The 21,881-nt window shown below is 41.3% G+C and overlaps 2 protein-coding genes across 8 annotated transcripts in view; both read right to left on the reverse strand.

Moving 5' to 3' along the window:
* Window positions 1-1,560, reverse strand: part of adgrg6 (adhesion G protein-coupled receptor G6) — a 118,221-nt gene extending 116,661 nt beyond the window's left edge. For 3 of the 7 annotated variants that reach the window (XM_036581226.1, XM_036581225.1, XM_036581224.1), the window contains exon 1: window positions 1,153-1,555. In XM_036581226.1, the coding sequence (XP_036437119.1) occupies window positions 1,153-1,154 (2 nt within the window). In that variant the 5' untranslated portion in view covers window positions 1,155-1,555. Of the gene's footprint in view, window positions 1-1,152 lie in introns of all 7 variants that reach the window. The other 4 variants (XM_036581220.1, XM_036581221.1, XM_036581222.1 and 1 more) reach the window with 4 other exon arrangements.
* Window positions 1,561-6,844: 5,284 nt separating this feature from the next.
* The window catches only part of vta1 (vesicle (multivesicular body) trafficking 1), a 69,191-nt gene continuing 54,154 nt past the window's right edge, over window positions 6,845-21,881 (reverse strand). The window contains exons 6-8 of the mRNA XM_036581227.1: window positions 15,990-16,184; window positions 9,896-9,973; window positions 6,845-7,530 (exon numbers count right to left, since the gene is read on the reverse strand). Of these exons, the coding sequence (XP_036437120.1) occupies window positions 7,385-7,530; window positions 9,896-9,973; window positions 15,990-16,184 (419 nt within the window). The 3' untranslated portion in view covers window positions 6,845-7,384. The remainder of the gene's footprint in view (window positions 7,531-9,895; window positions 9,974-15,989; window positions 16,185-21,881) is intronic.

The following is a 21,881-nucleotide window of genomic DNA, read 5'->3' on the forward strand; positions in this document are numbered from 1 at the left end:
TATTCCAATCCCACAGTGCACCATGGTGGAATGAGGGGGTGAAAAGCCAGCAGCACAATAGCGATGCCTTGCAGTCATATTTTATTTAAGTTACAAGTGCGTTTCATCAAATCCACGCAATGCATCCCCAAAAGAAAAACTCTTTCAAAGTTATCACCGATTCCTTCAGAGTGAAGAATCAGATCTTCTCAGAGATGATTACACAGAGCATGTTGAAGAGGGAAAAAAGCTCCACAACACTGCGTAACCTATTCAATTCCCCAAAAAGCAGCAAGTAATTACAAAAGCAGTTGGGCGTCTTCTACTAACAAATCAGAAAGCAGCCATTTGTTCGCCTCCTTTTAAAGATTCATGCGATTTGCAGCATTATACGAAACACATAAAACGTGAACATTGTTCCGAATGTTCCCCTCGGAATATGCAAATGCCCATGAATGGGGCCAGCGCTCAACGCTCCAGGCGAGCTGGATAAAGAACTTGATTCATCAGATGGTAAGAAAGACTTGGAAACCCTGAGTCCTGACATTCACACGTCTAAGATGTCAGAAAACAGGGCCTGAAAAACACAAAGCTCTCCAAGTACGCAAACCTAGGACAGGGTTTGCTGAGGGAGCCTGTGAGGCCGACTTCCATATTAAGGGAGAGGAACCAACAAGACCCTGATATTTATAGCCTATATTCCCCTTAATGGAACTGATACCAGGGAAATCTCTTTATGGATCCATTTTCCCAAAGTGGCCGTTCTCTCTTTTCACACTGGGACAATATTTGATGTATCATCATTTTAAATCTGAAATAAATGACTGTCACCAGCAGCTCTTCAGACGTTTATCAATGTAGGTGTCTTCGCTCTTCTCCACAGCAGTGCTGCTATCATGGTTATGTAAAACACAGCCTTTGTAGATCTTTATCTTCCTTCATTTGGCCATTTCTAGCCATTTTTTCCAGCTTCTCACCTCTTTTTTCTCTATGAAAAGCGAATGAGCTTCACTGAGAGCCGGAGGAGTTACAGTTTCCCCCATTAAGATACATTCAGTTTGGCTCTGGTAGCAAACTGAGTCGAGAAAAAGGACGAAAGACGACAAAAACTACAAAATGTCACGTAAACCTGAAGCTCACAGGCACTATTCGTGTAGGAAAGTGTGCACTTACATTATTTCATTGAGGCTCGACTCTTCGGAGGATCATTATTTCTTCCTCTGACGTCCAGGGCGCAGTTTTCAACTTCAGAAAACTTCTGTTTTACAAGGTTCCCGTCAGGTTTTTACGCGCCACGCCGGACAAAGACGAACATGTTACCACACACGAGCGAGAAAACCCCTTTTCAGGTCGACTCTGGTCGCCGAGGCTCGTCTGAATGACCTGTCCTCCGCTTGCTGCAGATGCCGGGACGGCAGCGAGGAGAGTTTACCTCAGACACGGCAGCGGCGTCGAGTGGCACAGCTGGAGGCCGTTCTCTACAGCGCCCCACCCTTTAAGAGAAGCCCCTCGGGTTCAGAGAAGAAGGACCAAAATGAGGTCTTACACGCGGATGAGCTGGAGAAAAGAAACGAACAAAGCCTAAACTCACACGTTCTGACGACGAGTTGTCACTTGTAAGCTGACTTTTCTTCCTTATGCTAGTCCTGTCAGTGTGAAGCCCTGTTGTAGGTATATATACTGTGTGTATATACTGTGTATATGAGTGTGTTTAGGGGTCATTCTACAGAAATGTCCACTTTTCTCTCTCTCCATAGGAGTCACTGGTGTTACTGATCCTCATAATAAAGGAACACCAGAGACATTTTTAATGAAAAATGCATTTTACAGAATAACTGCTACAGAGTATCAAACCACATGTTGTCAATCATGGAATATCCACTAAAATATGGAATTTAATCCATTTGTATTCTATTTTTTCACAATTACCTCAGAATAAAGTCGGTCACTCCAGTGACTTCAGCTAAACGCTTCAAATGAAATCATGAGCTGAATGAGAAAATCTCTGATAACTGAAAGACACAGTGGACTCACCATGAACTTTTCTTCATAGATCCTCAGAAAACAGGTAAAAGGAGGTCGTGATGTCATCAGTGTGATTTTGATTTCAAAATAAGCGATTTTTTTGCTACGCAGTAACACCAGTGACATTTTTTAACGAAAGATGGATTTTACAAAACGGCTGCTACAGAGCATCAAACCACGTTATCAATCATGGAATATCCACCAAAATATGTAATTTAATCCATTTGTATTTTATCGATTTCACAGTCACCTAAAAATAAAGTCGGTCACACCAGTGACTTCAGCTAAAAGCTTCATATGAAATCATGAGCTGAATGAGAAAATCTCTGATAACTGAGAGACACAGTGGACTCACCATGTGCTTTTCTTCATAGATCCTCAGAAAACAGGTAAAAGGGAGTCGAGTGATGTCATCAGTGTGACTTTTATTTCAAAATAAGAGATTTTTGTGTTACGCAGTAACACCAGTGACACGACTCCTGGGGACTTTCATTATATATTTTATAATATTTATTTGTTTTCTTTATGTCATTTAAATCATATATTTCATAGTCATGTATAGATTTAAAATTGCAGAAAAACATTTTTTTTACCTCAAAATATGACTCACATGACTGTGGGGACGAGCTCTTCTGTGGTGCTTGGAATTCTATATGATTGATCTATAAACCAGTATTGCTGAATTGAGGCTCATGAAGGTGGAATTGTTAAAATAACTTGTTTTATTTTAAAACCTAAATAAATTAAAACCCTAACATGTTTTTCAAGTGTAATATATCTGTAAAGCCTAGGGACACAAAAAAGGATGTTTCCATAGAATGACCCTTATGTCTCTCTCTCTCTCTCTCTCTCTCTCTCTCTCTCTGCTTTATAGGCCACTTTCATATAACCTTGGGAACGGACAGGAGAGCAAGAACATTCAATGAGGCCTTGGCCAGCTGGGCTTCTGTTTCAGTGTCAGGAGAGATCTGCTGGTCAGATAGCTTCAGTAAGTTATAACAGGATCGGATAACTGAATACATGCGCCTCATCCAATTCACATGGCTTACAGACGCGTTTTAGGCTTTGGTTCAGCTCACACACTTCGTCTCTTGGTTATATTTTTAGGGGAAATGAAGATTAAGTTATTAGTTCATGTTTCACAACACTTACCTTCAGGAAATCCCACCATTTTTACAAAATCTCTACACAGTTTAACAGTTAACATGTCATCAGATTCATTCGGATTGGTTTGTTTTGAAATGCTGCTGTGGAAAACTTTCCGAGTCAGAATCGTTCACAGTGGTGGTGATAGGAACCAGACGTCTGAAGAAGAGTTTAATGCCTTTAATGCAACCTCACCAAAATATATTACACTTATTAATTACGAATACACTCCCTGATGCCTGAGACACTGTTTCAGGATAGTTTTAAGGGAAAAGTTTGAAACCAAAATGTATTTTTAAAATCCATTCATGGTGGAGAGACACATTTAGGATGATGTAAGGCAAAATAGTCCCCAAAGAAAACTTTTTTTTCTCAGATTTATCACTATTTTAATATTATCAGAATCACAAACCCAAAAGACACATTCACTGGTAGTTCTGGAGAGTAAATAAAAAGGCTATATTTGTGCTGTAGACTTCCCGACCCCTGGTTCCTATCACCACCACTGTAAAGAAGTCCGAGTTGGACCATTTCACATTCAAACAATCCGAATTGCTTTATTTACATCTCAACAATTGTGCAGATATTTTGAAATATCAGTGAAATTCTCCTTTAACACTGGTACTGCAGGACTGAATTCAATTTAGGTTTGACATGATTTGAAAACGCCTGTTGTCCTTTACATTGTTTGTAAATTTCTTGATGAATAGACCAAAATAAAGACCCAAAATGACTTGGAAAAAATTCTGGTTCCATTGACTTACATTGAAAGTAAAGTATGTTTTTTCCTTCTCCTGTAAAGTTACCATTTTGGAGATACAAGGTTTTCTTCTGAAAGCAGCGATATTCAGTTAAATGCTCAGCTCAGACACAATGCCCTACAATCTGGAGGTGACGTCTTTATTTCCTTACCAAAAAGTTCTTGATAAGATCCAACTGTCTGTAATAGAATCTCTCAATTATAAACTCTTTGGCTTCATCATATAAACAAGCCCACCATCTTGTTCAGACAGCCGCACTCCCAATGGGGTTCCTTAAAATGATACTGTTGAACAAACATATTTGATTTCCCTAAAAGCTTTCCAGTGGATGATAACCATCGAAATGAGATGCAAATGTAAAGAACCTTTTTAAAAATTTAAAGAACCTCCACATAACGTAAAGGTGTTTAATTCAGCCCTCCAGAAAGTTATCCCAACACCACTCCCTCACCCAATGAGAGAAAAAAGATTTCTTAATACATTTATTAACTTAGTCATTGTAAATATTCTAAAATTAATCATTGTGTTCCTTTAAAACTTTGTTTTTAAGTACGTTAGTTGCAAAATATAATGTTATATTAAAAACTGTAAACCTCAAAACCTACCTCCTTTATTTGTATACATACGTATATGTTTTGTCTTCTTTGACCTTCTGCCCACCATAAACACTGCATTTTGCCCAAAGAGAAAAAAGTTCAGGTACCCCTGATCTCCACCAATTAAACGAACCATACGACCAAAGCAAGAACTGTTTAGGTATCTTTATTTTCATGAGTGCAGAAGTGATACAGTAAGGTATAATAAGGGCCATTACCTTCACTGTACTGTAAACACTCATGCTTGTAAAGGAGGAACTTTGGTTACGTGTCTTCGGATAATAGAGGTGTGCTTGTGATGTAAGTGTGATCAGCTCAGTGGGAGGCACTGCTACAAAAAAGGAAGTGAATGGAAAGACTTATTCAGTCTTTTAAATCACACACTACGTTTCTGAGCGCATGCCAGGCTTTAACACATAACCACCCCTTCTTCAGGTATATTAAAATGACTATTAACCTGTTTTTCCCTAGAAAAACAAACAAAAAGCAACAGATCTGATGTTGACACCAAAGTACGAGTGCGGAAATGCGCGGAAAATTGGCCTCCTTCAGGCGAAGACTGTGAAGACCAAGAGTACAGAGGACGTAATCACCAGATATCAATGCCATCTGGAGAGGAGGTGCTGCATTAGAAACGTATTATCTTGACCTCACCGGAGTCCACGGCATGCTGGGGCGCAGGCCGGAATGTGCGGAAAATCCCATGTGATTTTCATTTGCATCTCCTCTGCAGCCATCAACAATGAGGAAGGAAAGGATTCAGGCAAATGCAGATGCTTGCAGCGATAGCTCATCCAGCGCCCAGATAAGCCCCCGTGCCCTTTTCTATTATACTTCAGGCTACAAGCAGGCGATGGAGGAAAAACAATGGCCACAGAAGCACCGGTTCAACGACGCAAAAGTGCACAGAAAACAACCGGAACTATCTACAGCAAGTGATTGCTTCCTGGCTGCATGCAGTAATGATCAGGCCAATGATCTTCACGCAGGCCAGGCTGCCTTGAGTGCAGGATACGCAATGCCAGGATTATACACCAATCAGGCATAACATGATGACCACCCCCTTGTTTCTGCGCTCACTGTCCATTTTATCAGCTCCACTTACTATATAGGTGCACTTTGTAGTTCTACAGTTACAGACTGTAGTCCATCTGTGGTCAGGACCCCCATGGACCCTCACAGAGTAAGTACTATTTGGGTGGTGGGTCATTCTCAGCACTGCAGTAACACTGACATGGTGGTGGTGTGTGAGTGTGTGTGTTGCACTGGTACAAGTGGATCAGGCACAGCAGTGCTGCTGGAGTTTTTAAACACTGTGTCCACTCACTGTCCACTCTATTAGACACTCCTACCTTGTCAGTCCACCTCGTAGATGTAAAGTCAGAGACGATAGCTCATCCTCTAGTCCTTCATCAGCGGTCACAGGACGCTGCCCACAGGACGCTGTTGGCTGGATATTTTTGGTTGGTGGACTATTCTCAGTCCACAGCACTGCTGTGTCTGATCCACTCAGACCAGCACAACACACACTAACACACCACCACCACGTCAGTGTTACTGCAGTGCTGAGAATGACCCACCACCCAAACAGTACCTGCTCTGTGAGGGTCCATGGGGATCCTGACCACTAAAGAACAGGGTAAAAGGGGGCTAACAAAGTATCAGAGAAACAGATGGACTACAGTCTGTAACTGTAGAACTACAAAGTGCACCTATATAGTAAGTGGAGCTGATAAAATGGACAATGAGCGTAGAAACAAGGAGGTGGTCATCATGTTATGCCTGATTGGTGTATGTCACCAGCTTGTCACAGCTGCTGTGTGCTGTTCTTTCCCTGCCCAGACAAATGCAATCATCATTCTTTGATGAAATTTTGCTTGCAAGAAAAGATTCCATATTACGGCTGTTTCAAGTGCTTTTTTTTGGAGTTTCAGCACATTTTAATAAGCAATGATGCCAACGACGTATAGCTATTGCAGTCGGAACGCTTTAAATGCAGATGGCAGGTGAATGGAGAATAATTGAAGGTCACTCTAATTTAGTTAGGCTACACAAACTCGGCACATTAGTTAAGTACGCGTGAAGCTGTGAGAGCGGAAAGCAGCTTGACAAAGCTATTCAAATGCGTTCAACCATTCGTAAAAACACTGTCACTCTGCGTTCTGTGCGGATCTGTACCCCCCCTTCACAGGAGTCTTCTAAGGAATATATAATGCACTAAACACTTTGTTAAGCCAATTAAATGAATACTCCGTCCAATGTTCCGGTAATTGCTCTTGCATTAGCGTCATCTCTTGTGAGAACGATTCGTCAACAAACAGACATGCCAGTCAAAAGTTAACAGAGCTATAAGATTTATTGTCGATTGCAATTCAACTTAATGAACTAACGTCAGAGAAACACTCGCTCTTAACAAACTAATTCAACTAATTGTGAAATCCTTCCACCAGAAAAGAGACAGTAGTGCATGGAACAGTAAAAAAAACACATCTGTTCTGCGTATTGGATAGTATATCTCAAGATACTTGGCCAAACTGAGGATGCCAATGTTCTCTGTCAAGGGGACATATTGGCCCGTTCCAGTCCAGCCAGTTTAATTCAGACTTTGTGGTTAGAAACAATAATATTTCAGAGAACGTATTAATTATGAATATTGGTAAGAATTGGATTTAATTAAAGGGGGAGGTCACATGCTCCTGACAGCTTAGAATCACTGTCTGTTAATGAGCAGTTACTGGAATCAGAAAGAGAAACAGATGTTGTATTGAGTGATAAGGGGGAGTCCAGTAGAGCTTCTCTTTAGGGTTCAGGCTGGGGAGACAGCCTCTGTGCAGTTCATATGGGCCAGATCCGCGATAAAGAGGCAGGACAATGCTTTCATTCTTTGCCGGTGGTTAGGAGCTTCAGGGCCTTTTGGAGGTTCAGAACAGCGGTGGAGACGTCTTCATACTGCAGCGCACTGCCGGCGTATTTACAGTACTTCTGAGCCCGAGTGAAGTCTTCTGGCGTGAGCCGCACGTCACCTACGACAGACAGAGACAAAGCAACAAATAACGGGATATGAAGGCTTTGCTGATATGCAAAATGCATCTGAAGATACTCATTCAATTGCACTGATTTTGGAATGCTGGAATAACATATATACACCGATCAGGCAAAACATTCTGACCACCTCCTTGTTTCTATGCTCATTGTCCATTTTATCAGCTCCACTTACTATATAGGTGCACTTTGTAGTTCTACAGTTACAGACTGTAGTCCATCTGTTTCTCTGATACTTTGTTAGCCCCCTTTTACCCTGTTCTTCAGTGGTCAGGACCCTCATAGACCCTCACAGAGCAGGTACTATTTGGGTGGTGGATCATTCTCAGCACTGCAGTAACACTGACGTGGTGGTGGTGTGTTAGTGTGTGTTGTGCTGGTATGAGTGGATCAGATACAGCAGTGCTGCTGGAGTTTTTAAACACCTCAGTGTCACTGCTGGACTGAGAATTGTCCATCAACCAAAAATATCCAGCCAACAGCGTCCTGTGACCACTGATGAAGGACTAGAGGATGACCAACACAAACTGTGCAGCAGCAGATGAGCTATCGTCTCTGACTTTACATCTACAAGGTGGACTGACAAGGTAGGAGCGTCTAATAGAGTGGACAGTGAGTGGACACAGTGTTTATAAACTCCACCACCACGTCAGTGTTACTGCAGTGCTGAGAATGATCCACCACCCAAATAGTACCTGCTCTGTGAGGGTCTATGAGGGTCCTGACCACTGAAGAACAGGGTAAAAGGGGGCTAACAAAGTATCAGAGAAACAGATGGACTACAGTCTGTAACTGTAGAACTACAAAGTGCACCTATATAGTAAGTGGAGCTGATAAAATGGACAATGAGCGTAGAAACAAGGAGGTGGTCAGAATGTTATGCCTGATCGGTGTACTTTACACAGTGAATCTGGTGGATGCAGCCAGAGAGATACAGGCTAATGAGCTGCCAATCCACCAGTTTTCTTGGCTAACAGTGGAAATCTATGCATAATGCAAGCTAAAATGTAAGCAAACCTCCACTGGTTGTTTGACTGTGCCAAACATTTCAAGTAATTTGTCAGCTGTTATCAAAATGTGCCAATCTCACCCACTAATACTTTTAAGAGATGAGAAGGCTAATAAAACGATGACCTAATCCACAAAACTATTTCTTGTGGACATTTTTGTCTGTAAAATGTGGTTCCTGGCTTGTAAATGGCTTTTTAAAAGACGGTTCAAACACATGTTTATCGTGTCTTATCAAAACTTAACGATGCATTAACGATGCAGGAGCAGACGTTTCGTGAACGTCTGTCCAGTGGCCTCTGAGACGAACCATATTACTAACATGAGTCCATGTGCTTTGCCCACACGGCCTGGGGATTTACTTGAGGCTCGCCGCACAAAACGCCCCTTCACCACTAGCACTCTAAAATTATAGGCTGTGCTGAGGCTGAGCTAGTTTTCCAACACTTACCGGGAGCTGAGGCAGATGCTGGTGGGCACGGGGAAACATTATAGCCATGCATGGCACAACACAAACTACACTGGCTTTCAGACCCAAGCCATGACTGACAGGTTTGCGCTGAGGCCAGAAACAGAAGCCAGAGTAACGACCTGGACAGGGACCACCACCACTGCATGAGCTTTCAAAGCATCCTTTAAAGCTTTTCTGGAAAAGTCAGGCTTATGTCTCCCTCACCCCTTTTCCCTCGGTCTTAATATCAAACCATAACATATTTCTGCCTCTCGGAATGACACTGCCTGTATATGAGCAGCCCATTATTACCCGCAAACTGAAGCTGAACATCAGTCTAAAATAATAAACTAGCCTCTTTAAGTTTGGCTGCACGCTCTCGAGCTAATATTTGCGAGCGAACCAAGAACGTAAGACCGTTAATGCATTAAAGCGTAGCTATTAAATATCATTTAACCCAGCCCAGGAGCTAAATTGTTTAATTAGAAGCTTAAGTGCCAGCGCTAGCTGAGGATTTTTCTCTTATTAAACATGTACTGCTGTGACACCATGGCTGATAGTGCAGTAATTTTCTTTTCATCAAGCAGAGACCATGATTATTTGGGGTTTGTCTGTGGTCACAGTCGAAAAATCCCCCCCTTCACTACCCGCCACAGAAACCCAAAGCGGTGGCTCTGTTTTCCATAAGTGCTTTACAAGCAGTCCACAATTTGTGCCAGTCTTTCTCTCCGTGCCTTTCCTAGCCGCAAGCAGGGATGAGTCAGGCTGGAAATATGGGACGAGTGGAGTTCTGCTGGTTTACTGGGGTTTGGCAGGTGTAGGGTTTGGGTGAGAATAGGTGGATTTGAGTAGAGGCAGAGCATCACTGTTTTGAGGGCCTACTGTACCTTCTTGGTTGGTGTTGACGAGGGAGGGGTCCACCGCTGGCATGGTCCGAGGAACGGGCACTGGTTTGACTGGCTCTCCTACACAGAAACAAGGCAACGTAAGATACAGCGGCCTGATCAATATGAATGTTTCATGACTGATATCAATGATATCAATTTTAAGGAGCTAAAATCCTTATAACTGATACTGACTGATAACGTCTCATGTCTTACATTTTTACAATACACAATATGCATTATAATATTTTGACATAAAGGCACAATGCAGTAGCAGTGCCATATTAAAAAATAAATAAATAAAAAATGTGTTGAAAAAAAACACAAAATAATCAAAAATTATATCTGTTTAAACAGGAATATTTCAGCTGTCTTTGAAACGAAACATGAAGTTGTCAGTGTTTTTAAGTATTGATGATATCCATGATATGGTCAGAGAAGCGTACTGTTTATCAGGGTAACAATAATTGTCATATTTCAACTGTCACATTTCTTAAACTAACAAACAGATTATATAAATATTTCTAAGTGGAGGAAAAAGCTTTCAAACCTCTTAGTGATTTTGTTATTCCTGTTAATTAGCTCTCATTTTTATTCTAACGAGTGATAAATGACATTAGTCTTTCTCATATAGCCAGTCTTCCTTAAATCTGAAATATCAGTTTGTGACAATATAATACATTACATATCGGTTAAATAAATTATTATTATTATTTTTGAGTCTTTTGTGTTGAATATTGTCGTGACAAGTGATTTTCGGGGGTCTGTGGGGATAAATATACACAGACCTATGATTTTTAGTCTGATAAAGAGCAGGTTTGCTCAAAATGTCACCCTGGGCAGTGGTGGCTAAGTGTTTGAGCCCCGCACTATTCATCACAGGGTTGTGGGTTCAATACCCGAATCTGCTACGTCGCCACCGTTGGGCCCTTGAACAAGGCATTTTACCCTGTTTGCTCCAGGAGCGCCATATCATGGCTGAAGCTGCGCTCTGACCCCAGCTTTCTAAGCAGGGATATGCAAAAAGAAGATTTTCATGGTACTGTGCAAAGAAAATTCAGTGTAATTATAATAGAAGAATCAAATCAATTAGATACTGGAACCAACAGTGTGCTGACTTTTTTGTCCATTGCCCCAAACTTTCTGTTTTGGTCGAGCGCCTGTGCAAAGCTTGTTGAGGAAACAAGAAAACAGTGTTTTACTGATGAGATTTTCGCAGATACCTCTAAGTCTGCAGGACCTCATATCTGCCTCTATCATGGGCCAAATGATACATGTGACATGTGCAATAGTGTCCAGACACCCCTTCCAATTAATGAATACAGCTACTTTAAGGTGAACCAATTCTGCTGCACACAAACAGCTTCTTTACTCTCCATAGAAAAGCACTGCCTTAAGAACAGGACTCTCTGGAACGGCCGCACAGGCTTCATCTAGAGGACCTGTATTCCCTAAAGCGATGGAGAACTACTGAATACCTCTGGAATAAGTTGGACTGATGTTTGTAATTCAGAGTTAATCATACAAGTTTTGTTAAAACTAAAATTTCATTTTAGTTTTGACCGTCTGGAACTGATGCAATTCCAGGTACGACGGAAATGAGCTTGTTGGAGACAAATCTTGTAACTTTCCTCAAAAAAAACAAAACAAAAAAAGGCCGTTAAAAAAGCTGGGACACAAGTTGGGTCCCCATGACTCAGCACTGGTCCTATCCAGGCAGGGGGATTTCATTTAGGATCTCTGCACCTCTGAGGTGGCTTGGTGGGGATTAGTCATTTCCACCATGACTGAGATGTGGAGGCGCTAATCACAGGTGATTGTGGGTTTTTTTACAAGTTAGAGCAGGCAAAACAGGAAGCCTGAAGATGGGGTCAGGCAATGTGACCTCAAACTGATTAGAGAGTTCGATAGCCTGACCCTGCATGTTTCTTGTTTTCCTATTCTAACATACCCACTCCAGCTCAGGAAGGGCTTCTTCATTAGCTGATTAGCTGCCACACACTTAAAAACAATGGTGCTGGGCTCCACAGTGGTGCAATCGTATCATCCCTGTCATCAGATCACAAGTTTGATCCATCCGTGGCTTGGAGTCCAAGACGGCACTCGCTGGGATGGCCCTCCCTCTCCCGCCATCACCCAGTACGAGCCAGCCAACGCAGGCGTCTGTTAAATACTGTTTAAATACTGTAATCCTGTAAATACTGTGACTCTCTGTGTTTCCTTTACTTTGCCGAGTTGAACAGCTGCCAATCTTGTGGGTCTGATGCTGTTGCTTCTTCTGCCTTGATCGGGTGCCACTGCTCGCCAGCCTTCTGGACCATTTCAGCCTTCTGGACCGTTTTGACCACCATGGAGCTTCACGCTGTACAACGCTGTGCAAACCTCACCCTCATGAACTGACCCTCCTGCTGCTGCTGCATAAACTCAAACTATCTAATTAACCGTTGCTCCACCTGTTTTCCCCTGTTTTGTATTATAATATTTTATTCTAACACTGTTTGCTATCCGGTGTGGTCCAGAGGAGGATGGGTTCCCCTTTTGAGTCTTGGTTCCTCTCAAGGTTCCTTCCTCTTGCTCTTAGGGAGTTTTTCCTTGCCACTGTCACCACTGGCGACGCTCATGGGGGCTCAGACCTGGATTTTTCTGTAAAGCTGCTTTGTGACGACACCTGCGCTGTATAAATAAACTTTGACTTGACTTGACTTGTTAGCTGACGTAACACAACCAGCAGGTAGTGTTCTCCTCCGAGGACGTTCAGCTGTCTAATGATGTTGCGTTAGCGGCAGCTTCAAAAGATGCAGTGGCTGGCTTCATAGGACTCTTGCTTGGGGAAGCTTGTGTTTGCTTTGCCCCTTTTAGCGCTGGTGGTATAGTGTAATTGGTGGAGTTCTAACTAGTAGGTGGAATTGGATACGACTAAATTGGGGAGAAAACTGGAAAAAAAATAATAAAAAACGCTAAAAAGTGTCCTTTTAAGCAATGTAATAGAAGAATCACCTCTGGTGCCCCAATGAACCTTTCAATTGATAGTTCTTTAATGAAGCATTTTTGTAAATGACATGTTTTACAGTGAAGAACCAATTAAAGTAGTTTTTTCCCCTAGAACTGTACGTTTCAAGCCAAGAACCATTTTGGAACTTTTATTTTCAAGAGTGCAGGGTTGGGAACCATCACACTACAACACTGGGCCTCATTCACCAACCGTTCTAAAGAAGAAATATCGGTAACACTTTCTATGTAACACTCGGTAACACTTTCCACCTTTGTAAGCATCTATAAACACATTCATAACATGTTAATAACATGTTCATAAGACATTATAAACATAGCTAAAAATATTTATAAAAATGCATTATACATTATAGCCATGTTTATTATGCATTATGAATTGTTAACATGATGCATTATAATTACTGATCATAACAAATTATAAGAGCTCATAAGTCGTATTAGTCCGCTCTAAGTAAGTGAAGCGTACTGTACTAAAGCCTCCTCCAGTGTTCAGAGTGAGGCTTCAAGTTGAAGTATTTACTGAAGGATTTACTGAAACACTAAAACATTCACAGTAAAGCACATTACAGGCTTCAAATGTCAGAGTTTAAACTAGAGCTGCCATCAGTGTTTTACCCAATGTGGGAAAGGTAATGTTCACCACCGTTAGCTTGGTATTTGTCTTTACTTTACGCTCTCCAAGCTGGGACTGACTTCTTTGGCACTGACATTATAACATGTTATCAACACTACTTATAATGCATTATATTAACAATTCATAATGTATAATAAACATGGCTATAAAGTGTAATTCAGTGTAATTCTTTTTTATAAATATTTATAACCATGTTTATAATGCCTTATAAATACATTATAACATGTTATAAATGCGTTTATAGATGCTTACAAAGGTGACATTCATAGAAAGTGTTACCGAAATATCTTCTTAAAACCCACTTGGTTTTCACGAAGATTCTGACATTCGGTAGTGTTCTCTTATTTGGGATTTGGTAAGAAGGTAAGAACAGAATCTACACACTCAAGAGCACAAAGGGGAGAACAGTTCTGAGGTTTAAGAACACGTCATGAATCTGATGTAGACTTTTTCTTAGGACCTTTCTCAAAAAAAAACACATTTAAGAAAAAAAAAAACTCTCTTTTGGAAGATATTGGTGAACAAGTCCTAGCGTTCTTCCTTGTTCTTGCTGGCTCAAAGGAACCGATGACACTATACTGTCTCCAGTGGTTTGATGAGAGGGAACGACTCCTGTATAACGTTGAGGAATCCAGTTCACAGTAATTTTTTCTTTTGCTTCCATCGTCTTTTGCTGTTACATTGTTGATACAAGGTGATGAAACAGCCATGATAACCTCAACAAAAGCAATCATAATGAAACCCCAGTCTGTTGACGACAACGAGCCGCTGAGGAAGAAGGATTAGAACACGAGCAAAACGCCAGGATAAACAGACTGCAGAGTGGCAGAGCTGATTCTCTGAGTATATGTTTCAACTTGTTATCCAACATGGCACAACTTCCCTTTGGAAGGGTGGGTGTGCAAAGTGTAAAGGCCTCAGCATAATTCTTGCGGAGACGGCGTTCGCCTGGCTTCAGCGAACAATATGATGGAATTGTGGAGAAAACGAATAAACGCAGACGATGTGTGGAGGCTTCATTCACTGTGTTGCGCACATGGCAGCTGGGCGAACTCCGCGGAAGAAGACGCTATGCAACAAAGCCTCTGATTGGTCGGTAAAAAAGAGGCGTGCCATTAAACAAAGATGGACGACTTTGAGGAGCTTTGGCTTTGGCAGACACACTAATATTTCACTGTTAAACGCGCACTTGTTTATTTAACAATGAATATCTCCTAAATGTACGATATCAAGGCCCGATCCCATTTCTTCTTTTTACCCCTACCCCTTGTTTTCGAGTGTTGCCCCTTGGAACTGAGTTACAGGGTAGTGGTTGAAATCTTCCCTCTGAAATGGGACCCTCAAATAAAAAGAGCATCACTTCATTAACAGCTACCAGCGCTGCTCTGTAGGCGACCCTGCCAGTCTGCAGTGACAGCAGAGGAGGGTAAAGTTCAGCTCCTCACTGCTGGGCTTTAGTTACATTTAGGGCATCATATGCCTTCAAAGAGGGGGGCAACTATTTATTATCACCCACCCCTAATTCTTCAGTGATATGAAGCTGAAGTCAGATATTCTCCAGCTTATTGTTCAAATTTTCCCGTTCCACCTTAAATGGAGCAGCAGTTACATTCTGGCGCTTCAGGCGTCAGAACTGCAGGACTATTTAAGGTGGAACAGGAAAATTAGCAAGCTAGCTACCGAGACATTAGCATACTATTAGCGATTTTTTATGCTTGTTATGAAGTTATGATGTTTGGAGTCTCTGAAAAACCTCCGTTTGGAGGGTCATGTAGCTCTAACACTTCTCATCAAGAATCGGGACACCCTACCCCTAGACGTGAACGCGCAAAACAGAGGGCTAAGGGCTAAGTGGTAGGGGTGAGGGGTGAAATGGGACTGGGCCTTAGTCTACTATTTGGTAGTACTAAACAGTACTAAGCACCAAAACATACAGGTTATCTTATATTTAGGTTCACAAGAGGACGAGGCTGAGGTTGGCTTTCTATTCACCAGCTTCTTGTTCGAATTTTCCCGCTCCACCTTAAATGGTGTCAGTATTCTGAACTCAAACGGCGCCATAGTTAGAACTGTGAAAGAATCGTTTTCCAGCAGTCATGAAACTGATCATAAAATGTCAGAGCGATGTGGCGCATCCGCGACAGGCAACACGAAACCGCAGAAAGTATGCGAGGTTTCAAGCTCGCGAAGGCGCTTTCAGCTTCGCACAACCCTCGAGAATTCTGTTTCACAAGAAGTACACTGAGGCCTTAAGAGCTTGAAAAAGACCAATGTGCGAAACAACATCTTAAGAATGTTCTGTGTGCTCAAACCGGCCACGTTCTGATGCACATGACTCATGTACTGATTGTGGACTGAAATAATCATATCAGTCACATCAAAACCAGCATCACTACTGTTCAAGGTGGTGGTCGATACACGGTGAGGGAAGTGTATAAGTGTTTTTTTTACCCGTGGGACGGGGGAGCTCTGCAGGCGTGTTGGCTGGAGCGTGGGAGCCAGGAGGAATCTGGATGTTGTTGTAGTTGGGTGGAGGCAAGGTCGCTGGGCCTGGTTCTGCCGCGCCACCACGGAAGGAAGGCTGAGGCTGAAGTGAACCCTGAGGAGCTAACGACAGACCGCCACCTTCAGCACCGAATTCATCATCTATGTGGAGAGAAAGAAAACAAACTCAAACACAATTTGAAGGAACACTTAACCTAAAAACATCAGCACTGAATGTAAACCAGGAACTTGTTAGCCCCCTACTAGCTTTCATTCACCATAAGCACTATAAATCATTTCATATTCCTTCATCTACAACAAATAAACACAAAATACAGTGCATCAATTTAAAATCAAGTTTTTGTTTCATGAAAATTCTTTAACAATCTTTGACAATTTTCAGTCTGCAAGTTACAGAAAATTATACACTTTTCCAAATCAAATCAAAACTGTTGGCAGCACCCAGTGTGAATCGGGGCTCTGACCCCCCCCATCCATCCGATGGAAAAAGGATCCAGTTTCAGACTAGTTAATACTGGTCAGCAAATACAGAGCACCTCTGCAGAATTATATAACGACTATTTTTAGACATTTAAAGCGTAATAAAAGTAAGTGATGAGTAATCGACAAACATCCTCCTACTTAGTGTCATCACTCCTTTTCATGAATGTCGTAACAGGTTTTATTCATGTCGTATTCCATGAACACATACACACTGGGTTGTAAAGAACCTGTATAAAAGATAGACACTTCAGACCAGAGGCCACTAATAGGCGGACCGTGGTCCGAGTCCGGACCCAAACGCTGTCCTATGCGGACCCGGACCTATAACCAATGAACTATGGAGAATTATTTAATTTCGACAGGGTGGTCTTATTTCAATCAGCATAACTTTTCTAGCCTTTACGGTAGCTTTAGTGGCCCGGGAGACCCGCAGACCAATCGCATGCATTGTAAATATAACGTGGCACTACTCAGCCAATCAGATCGGTGCATTACGATGAGCCCTGAGACTCGAGTGAGTGACGCACACACAGGAGAGGGATGAGGCGAGAGAAGAAAGTGAGTCAGAGGGAAGTTATTTCACACGATGGTCTCTAAAAAGAGAAAACTGACAATAAATGTTGCTGAAATATGACTGAATTGTACTTTATTTGATTTGACATTCAGTTGTTGACTGTATAAGATGTTGATATACCTACTAAGCTACTTCAGTGAACAGTATATGGCACTGAATCATGATACAAGTTAGACATTACGATGTTCTGGACCTCTGCTTGAGGAAATTTTCTCTAACTGGACCTCACTGAATTTCCCCTGCTGTAGACCCTCACTTCAAACCTAACAGACATGATAGATATAGAATGTTGTCAAAAATATTAAACAAAGAAATGACAAGGAAGAGTTGTACAATCTGTATCTGACAGAGCTCATGATTACATTACTCAACTCAATAATTGGTTGGAAAAAAAGAAACAAGTGAGGAATTTGAAGAATACTTTGCAATGTGTTTGATAAATGTGTAAATTCTCCCAATACTCTCCCAGTAAAAAGCAGGATGGACACAATAATTTATATGCATGTTTTGGTTACATAACTTCTACTTTTTTTAAAGGCTTCCCAGTTTATCCTTTTACAACATTTTTGTGCGTAGACTCTGTGTAGCTTATTATTGTTCTGGTAAATCAATTTTCGTTGTTGGGAGTGTTTAAAAAGAAAAAAAACGGACAATTATCAAAATAATTGTTACTTATTTACTAATAATCGAAAATGACAGCCCTAGATTTAGCATGAAAAAGCATGAAACACGAAATTCCAAATTTGTGTGAATTAGCCAGAGGCACCTCTATAGCGAAAGAGTCCGAAAAGCCTTCGTCTTCCAACTGAATCCCTACTTTGTCCCAGAAGAAATGACTCACTGCCCAACCCCCCCCTCCCCACTGACCAACTCCCCCTGCACCACTGATGTCAAAGAGCAATCGAGGAGAAAACCAGCAAGAGAAACACATGTTCAATAGAGCCCCCTCACACGGCCACAATTACATAAAACAGATGTCCGTTTCCAACCATGCTTCTTAAACGCTGGGAGTTCTGAGTGTGGGAATTATTGTTCTGTCCGTGTAAATGAAATATGTTCAAGCGTAAGTCTTGCAGAGGTGACTTTATGTTAAACTGATTAGAGTATGTGATAAATGCACTGAACAGCTGGGATGTAGCGATATGAAGCTGCGCCGAGCGACATATTAAACATCTAGCGAATGATGAAACAGCACTAAACATTGTGAAATCTCATTTCATTTGAAATCAACCGCCGATCTCATTCTGCGAAACCCAAAAGTTAAAAAGCAAATCAACAAACGGATATTGAGCAAATTCCAACGAACTGTGGCCAGGACCACCACATTTACGACTTATTAAACTCTCACTGTGATCCCAATGATGCTGATATATTTCTAAAATGCCTAGACAGAATGTTAGATTACAGCGATCAGGCATAACATTCTGACCACCTCCTTGTTTCTATGCTCATTGTCCATTTTATCAGCTCCACTTACTATATAGGTGCACTTTGTAGTTCTACAGTTACAGACTGTAGTCCATCTGTTTCTCTGATACTTTGTTAGCCCCCTTTTACCCTGTTCGTCAGTGGTCAGGACCCCCATGGACCCTCACAGAGCAGGTACTATTTGGGTGGTGGATCATTCTCAGCACTGCAGTAACACTGACGTGATGGTGGTGTGTTAGTGTGTGTTGCGCTGGTACGAGTGGATCAGACACAGCAGTGCTGCTGGAGTTTTTAAACACCTCAGTGTCACTGCTGGACTGAGAATAGTCCACCAACCAAAAATATCCAGCCAACAGCGTCCTGTGACCACTGATGAAGGACTAGAGGATGACCAACACAAACTGTGCAGCAGCAGATGAGCTATCGTCTCTGACTTTACATCTACAAGGTGGACTGACAAGATAGGAGTGTCTAATAGAGTGGACAGTGAGTGGACACAGTGTTTTAGAACTCCAGCAGCGCTGCTGTGTCTGATCCACTCATACCAGCACAACACACACTAACACACCACGTCAGTGTTACTGCAGTACTGAGAATGATCCACCACCCAAATAGTACCTGCTCTGTGAGGGTCCACGGGGGTCCTGACCACTGAAGAACAGGGTAACAAAGTATCAGAGAAACAGATGGACTACAGTCTGTAACTGTAGAACTACAAAGTGCACCTATATAGTAAGTGGAGCTGATAAAATGGACAATGAGCGTAGAAACATCAAAACACTTTTTGGAGACTACATTTGTTTACATCTGCCTGCATCAGCTGCATTGATGACAAGGTAAAACTACACCGTTAAATCTTTTTCACTAGGAAGAAGTGAGAAATAAATGGAAAACATATTTTCAAGCTTTAGCTGTGAAAAGGCCTCAACTTCAACATTCTCTTTAGTATTTTTCCTCTAGCTGCCCTGCTGTTTTTTTTTAGGGTTTTATTTTCATAATTCACAGTAAAATAATAAGGGTGGGGCAAGTAAAACAAACTTTCAGCTGCATAAAAAATGGCTGCATATGGTTTAGAGTTGCTGGCGAACTGTAAGAGATCGTTTGCCAATCCCACAGGACAGGTTGGATCTCCACCCCCCACAGTTTCCCTGCAGGACTCCAGCTCCGTTCTTTCATACGCTGTCCCTCTGCCGGACCTGGGCAGGACACGGCCACACACTGGACAGCTTTGTGTTGCTAGAGCAGCGAGGGAGGTTTGAGATAGCACCAAGATACAGCCACATAATGGCCATTACTATTGTACAATGAGATAATGATCCTCAAATGGGGACTGAATTCAGCCTTGAAGGACCAATGCCTGCACTTTACCCTTGAAGTCTAGAGCAATTAATGTCGTTTTGCTGCACTATTGAAGTGTAATTATTATGGGTGCATATATATATGAATATGAAATTTACAAACATTGTAAAGAGCAACAGGCATTTTCAAATTATGTCAAACACTGAAAAACGTTCTTCTGACAACAGCAATATGCTTGCTTTACTTCTACAGAAGCAAACTTCAGAGACCAAACATGTCTTGGCTGATTGACTACATGTAGGGTAAAGGGGTAAAATGAGTTTCAGTAGTTTGAGTTGTTTGAACTCTGAACTCTGTAATATATGGTCAAAAATAGAGATACGAGGTTTTCTTCCAACAGGAGCCATTATATATATACATATATATCTCTGAGTACTAGTTGAGGAGTTTGTTAGCTTTTTAGCTCTGCTGATCTGGTTGTTAAACAAAAACATGTTCTTCTGTAGTGTATGTTACGTGTTACATACCTGCATTTGTACATTGCCCAAATTATCAGTTTGGCAGAAAAAATAAATAAATAAATCAGCCAAAAAAACTGTCTTTGCTGCACCACTAATAATTTAAATAATTACATAATAAATTACATTTACAGCCAAATTATATTCAGGACCAACAGGTTCAAGTCTGCATTTTTCTGTTCAGTTCAGTGTCAAGAATATCACAAAACACAGGCTGGTTTTTCATCAAATTCAGGGAACACTTCCTCTTCGACTCCTGTACTTTTAAACGCAGAATGTCGGACTGACTGAATGTTTGGAATTTAGATCTTGGGCAGATTTTTTCTGTGCTTGTTTAAATGAGGTATGAGTGAAAAATCATTAATATTGAAACAGACCATGCTTTTGTTATCACCAGTGATTGAATTTTAGAGACACATAACAGGACAGATGTTAAATGTGATATGTGATCAGACACTTTTCACTGAAGAATACAGAGGAGATGTATTTACACTTGCTGTCTAAACTAAGTTTACAGACGAGGACGAAAATGTTCTTAACTTATAATACAGGGTGATTCAAAAAGATTAATCTGATTTCAAAATGATTTATTTCACTTGTAAGTCATTACAGATCAATGCAGTGAACTGTAAATGGTTTAAATGAGCATAAAGTTTATTATGTAATTGTACAAGGTCTCAGTCTGAACCTCCTCCAGCTGTACAGACAACATCAACACCATAGTCAAACTCATCCCATACTGGATTGAGCATGTCGGGTGTCGCTGCACTCACGGCTCTTTCAGTGCGATTTCGGAGATCATCCAGTGTTGTAGAACCAACGACAAACGCTCTGAGCTGTTGGAGCTTCACTGCCCACGAAAATCACACTGCACAGTTATGACGGATTCACTCTTACTGAAGTGGAGAACGCAGAACGCTTTCTGCTCAGGGGTCTCATCTCCTCTCAGACTGAAGGGAGCCATCTTCCACTGACAGTCAGAAACTCTGTAACCCCCTCTTTCAATTGGATTGTGATTGGTTCCTAGACACCTCACGGTTGGAAAAATATGACGCTTTGAAATCAGATGAAGCTTTTTGAATCACCTTGTTTAACTTAATGCAACATGTTTTAATCCAAGCAACTTTGAAGCATTTCTGCTGGTCCATTTATCATGATATCTGTACACAGTGTGAAGGGCAGCTGCTGTGTTCAAATTATGTTGAAAATTTACTTACTTGTGGGTCTTTTGGTTGTTTTTTTTTTTTGGACACAGACGATATATTTATAATGAAAAGAGCACAAATTAGATAATTTACTATCTGAATTAGTCACTAGATTTTCCACTTCTTTGCCAATTTACCTATCTGCTTGCAGACAAACCTTTTTTTTTTTTTTAATTTAACACTTACCTCACAAAGAGAATCATCACTTGAACAAAGGTCCTTGATTTTAAAAGTAGCCTTAGTGCTGCTTTAATGGCCTCAGCACTGCAGGATAAGTGAAAATAGAACTGAGGCTTTGGCCAATAATACTTTGAAATCATCACAAATCCAT

This window comes from Colossoma macropomum, unplaced genomic scaffold (genome assembly GCF_904425465.1).
Source record: "Colossoma macropomum unplaced genomic scaffold, Colossoma_macropomum, whole genome shotgun sequence".
Lineage (NCBI taxonomy): Eukaryota > Metazoa > Chordata > Actinopteri > Characiformes > Serrasalmidae > Colossoma > Colossoma macropomum.